This window comes from Aulostomus chinensis, chromosome 21 (assembly GCF_037954235.1).
Source record: "Aulostomus chinensis isolate RoL2024-O1b breed Wild chromosome 21, RoL_Achi_v1.0, whole genome shotgun sequence".
NCBI classification, from domain to species: domain Eukaryota; kingdom Metazoa; phylum Chordata; class Actinopteri; order Syngnathiformes; family Aulostomidae; genus Aulostomus; species Aulostomus chinensis.
This window is the reverse complement of record NC_141340.1, coordinates 5136292-5140000: the sequence shown is the minus strand read 5'-3', so window position 1 is coordinate 5140000 and position 3709 is coordinate 5136292. Positions and strand designations below refer to the sequence as shown.

General features: G+C 44.5%; 1 protein-coding gene across 4 annotated transcripts in view; it reads left to right on the top strand.

The window, feature by feature from the left end:
• Positions 1-1453, top strand: part of LOC147241425 (TNFAIP3-interacting protein 1-like) — a 4070-nt gene extending 2617 nt beyond the window's left edge. For all 4 annotated transcript variants that reach the window (XM_086191405.1, XM_086191406.1, XM_086191408.1 and 1 more), the window contains 3 exons: positions 1-17; positions 143-268; positions 791-1453. The exon at positions 1-17 is cut by the window's left edge and continues 61 nt beyond it. In XM_086191405.1, the coding sequence (XP_086047531.1) occupies positions 1-17; positions 143-268; positions 791-883 (236 nt within the window). In that variant the 3' untranslated portion in view covers positions 884-1453. The remainder of the gene's footprint in view (positions 18-142; positions 269-790) is intronic.
• The last annotated feature ends 2256 nt before the right edge of the window (positions 1454-3709 follow it).

Below are 3709 nucleotides of genomic sequence, written 5' to 3'. Positions count from 1 at the left end.
ATGTATGGCAGCACCAGGTGGGCTTTGCTCTTCATCATCATCATCAGCAGCAGCAGCAGCAGCAGTGAGATTTTTATGAGGACCCCCACCCCCCCTGCACCCCCCACCCTTGATACCATGTGTCCTTGTGCTGCCCCTCCAGGCTGAGGTCTACAAGGAGGACTTCCTGAAGGAGCGCAGGGACCTGAAGAAGCTGAAGGAGAAGTATGTGGAGCTTGAGAAGAGGTTCAGGAAAACCCACAGTGAGCTGCAGCTCCTCAAATCCCAGGTAACACTGCCGTTACTGCAGTTTTACCATGTATAAAAACTGTAAATGTAGAATTGACTGAATTGACGAGTGGATGGAAGTGGCTCTACCAAACCTGCCAGCAGGGGGCGACTCCTCTGATCCGAGTGGAGTCTGATTTAACAGAAGTTTGGTTTTTACCATTTTCTAAATTGGTCATGTTCCTCTCTCAGTGGGTTAGAGTTCTCTTGAGGGTCCTCGAGGGGCTGGACTTCAGCTCTACAAGTCACTTTTATTTAAATGCAGATGAGAAACTCCTGAACGCCAGCATTTAAACACATTTTCATTTATAGTTCTGATAATCTTAAATATTTGAATCAAGTTTCAACACATTTTGGGATTTTTTTTTTTTTTTTTGGTGACTTAACTGGTAATTTTCCCCCAATTTTTTTTTTTTACATACAATTTTCTTGCTTATTTTCATGTAAATTCACGCTGCTTCACTCACGTTTTTATCTCCCGATCATTCGAAGGGAAATCTCACGGAGTGTCTCTGTTTTCCAGGCCACGTGGTCGCAGCCTCTTCTGAACTGCACCTGCAAACGTGCTAAAAGGGACCAAGAGAACATGCGGGGTCAGAGGGAGCAGGGACCCTGAGGGGAGGCGGACCCTTCAGCTGCTTACTGACCCATTCAGGGGGTGAACGTCCCGCTGATGCACTTTAGGACCGTGTCAGTTGGTCATCGGCAGGCTGAGACTGTGTTAGTTTATCTGGCAGGTGAGGAGGCGAACGCAGCTTCAGGTAGCCCAGGTCCAGGTGGGACCATAGGGGCACAGAGTGAAATTAAGTATCCCGTGCTTGCAAAGTTGGCTTCGATCTGGTGACGCAGATGCTGAGTGAGCCGTTTCTGCTCCACCCAAACACTACTGACAAGGATCTGCTTTGACAAAGATCCCAAACTCTGAAACACGCCTGCATCTGCACGGAGGAGTGTAATCACTACATGTGACGACGGTTAAGATTCTTATCGTTCTGCATTATCCACCTTCGGGACAGGAGGGAGGGGCCGCCTGTTGTCTGACTGATATAATCCCAAACGGGAAGTCGTGCGGTAATCCCACCCGAGACCCTTCAGAGAGGGACGCCTGTGTAAGAAGAAGAAATCTAAATCTACCATTTACAGATTATTCTCCTGAAAGATTAAATGCAATTGTTATTTTACCTGATTCTTGTGTTGTTGGTCTGTTTTGCGTAAATAAGCTCACATGACGGGACTTGTCTATCGCTGAGACGGACATCCCGCCACTTTGTAGAGGCTCAGCTGAGAAAAAACAACAACAGAGAATTACGCACTTTCACACACAACAAAGCCTCTGACAATCGTAGTCCTGCAGTCAACAAGCCGCTCCTCATGAGCACAAGTTCAAGTGTTAAGGTCTTATTGACTGGCGGGAGGCTCTCTGTTGGAGTTCAGTCATGCCATACACAGCACAAGATCATACAAATGCACCAGTGCAAGCGAACTTACTGGAATTATTTGTTCTCCTGTCAGGAAGATGCCATTAATCGTAATAATGTCAGTCAGATTGGAATGAAGAAGAAAAGTAACGCACTGCTCCAATTTGCTCAAATAATACTGCTCAATATTTGCTATATATAGTAACTTATACCGTTTAATTTACTGTACTCCACAGTGGATACAGTTTTCTAGATGACACGCTTCAGACTTGGTTCTCCGGTATCCTTGTGTGACCAGCAAATTGAGCTGCCAACCAAGAAATCAGACCTCTACTGACCTCTGGTGGAAGCTCAACGGAATTGCACCCATTCTCATGCATCTCCTCTCTCCACTGGACTAAAGTGCCTTGAACCTGCAGTTAAGCGTGAACATCCAACAGATCCATAGGTGATACACCACATAAAGGATGGCAAATGCTGGCAGCTTCTCACTGATACAGATAATTATACAGTTGATAACTACCGTGGATTTGAAAGTAAGACTTTCAATAAACCCTCAAAGGTAAACATGGAAAATGAGAATTTGGCTTCATGGGCAAGAACACAGCTTTGGATTCTTGTCTTGAAGAATCTTTCCAACAAACAAATACCCTTCTCCCACATTAGTAGATACCTGTACTGCATCCAGACACAAATACTTTGTGACTCAAATAATTACCTGTAAACTGGATTGACTCAGTTGACAGTCCATTTTGTAAAGCATTCAAATGTTGCAACTTATTTATGCCAACAAATTTAAAATGAGCGAGTGTGTCCAGATACTCTTGTACCTGCTGCTTTGAGGCCCTCACCATCCTGAAATGCCTCACACGTGACCAGTCTTCATAGCCAGTGTAGGTCCACAGCCCCCAAAGACGCATTTTCCACATCTATGAACACTTTTTTCCCCTCCGTTCTCCTCACAAATTAGCAAACAGATTAGTTTTGTGAACACTGCCTCACCTGTGTGAGTCCAGGAACGTTGCAGGAGTGCAACAACAAAGAGCAGGTTGAGATGCCCTGCTAATGTCTTCCTCTGAATCCTAAAAAAAAAACATCTTTAATACGGACAAACCTCACTTGGAATGATGACTTTGACACAGAAACAATTGTATGGCAGTATTTGCAACCACAGAAAAGGACATATGTGACGGACACCTTTGGGTTGTGCATCCTTAAAGGGCCAACACAAGATTTACACCTTGTTTCCACATTCAGACGTCTGGATTCCAAATAGTTTTCCAGAATTACATTCATATAAAAAAGCCTCTGAGATGTCCAATGTGTTTGCGAAGCTACTCCTCTCTTCTTCCTTTTTAATTTTTACTTCAGGACAGTAAAAACGAAAAAACAAAAAAAAACCAATTGAACTTTTAAAGCAGATTTGGGTGAGGCCACAGACAGAGAGCTACCAAAGAGAAGCTAACGGGCTAAAAAAACAGTAGCTATCTCTTCAGCCTTCAATACGGATACTCCACACTTGGTGTTGCCAAACAGACAAAATCAGCACCAGGCTACCAGCCGGTGTTTCTAATTCCTTATCGTACACGAAATAATGGATAACAGTGCAGGGTTGCCAACCGTCCCGTATCAGCAGGGACGCCCCGTAGTTGAGCTCAAAGAGGCGCTTGCACGTCAAATACGGGGCGTCCCTGCTGATACGAGACGGTAGGCAACCCTAGATTACAGGTATACATCTGTGAAAATAAGGAGTCGTGTTTGTGAAACTCCTGCTCTCTGTTTATTTCCTTTGCGGTATTTTCCTTGAATGCACTGAAATTCGGTTGATTTTTCAGATAGCGTACAGTGCATGCTTGCAAAAACAAGCTAACAGGCAGCAAGTGGGCGATATCGGCTAGCATTTCTACGGCCTTGACACACTCCCTGTATTGTACAAAAAAATATGGACTCCAGACATCTGCTTGTGGAGATGAGTTGGGAGTTCAGTAACACACAGCTGTGCAGCTGGATTTTGAAGACATTTA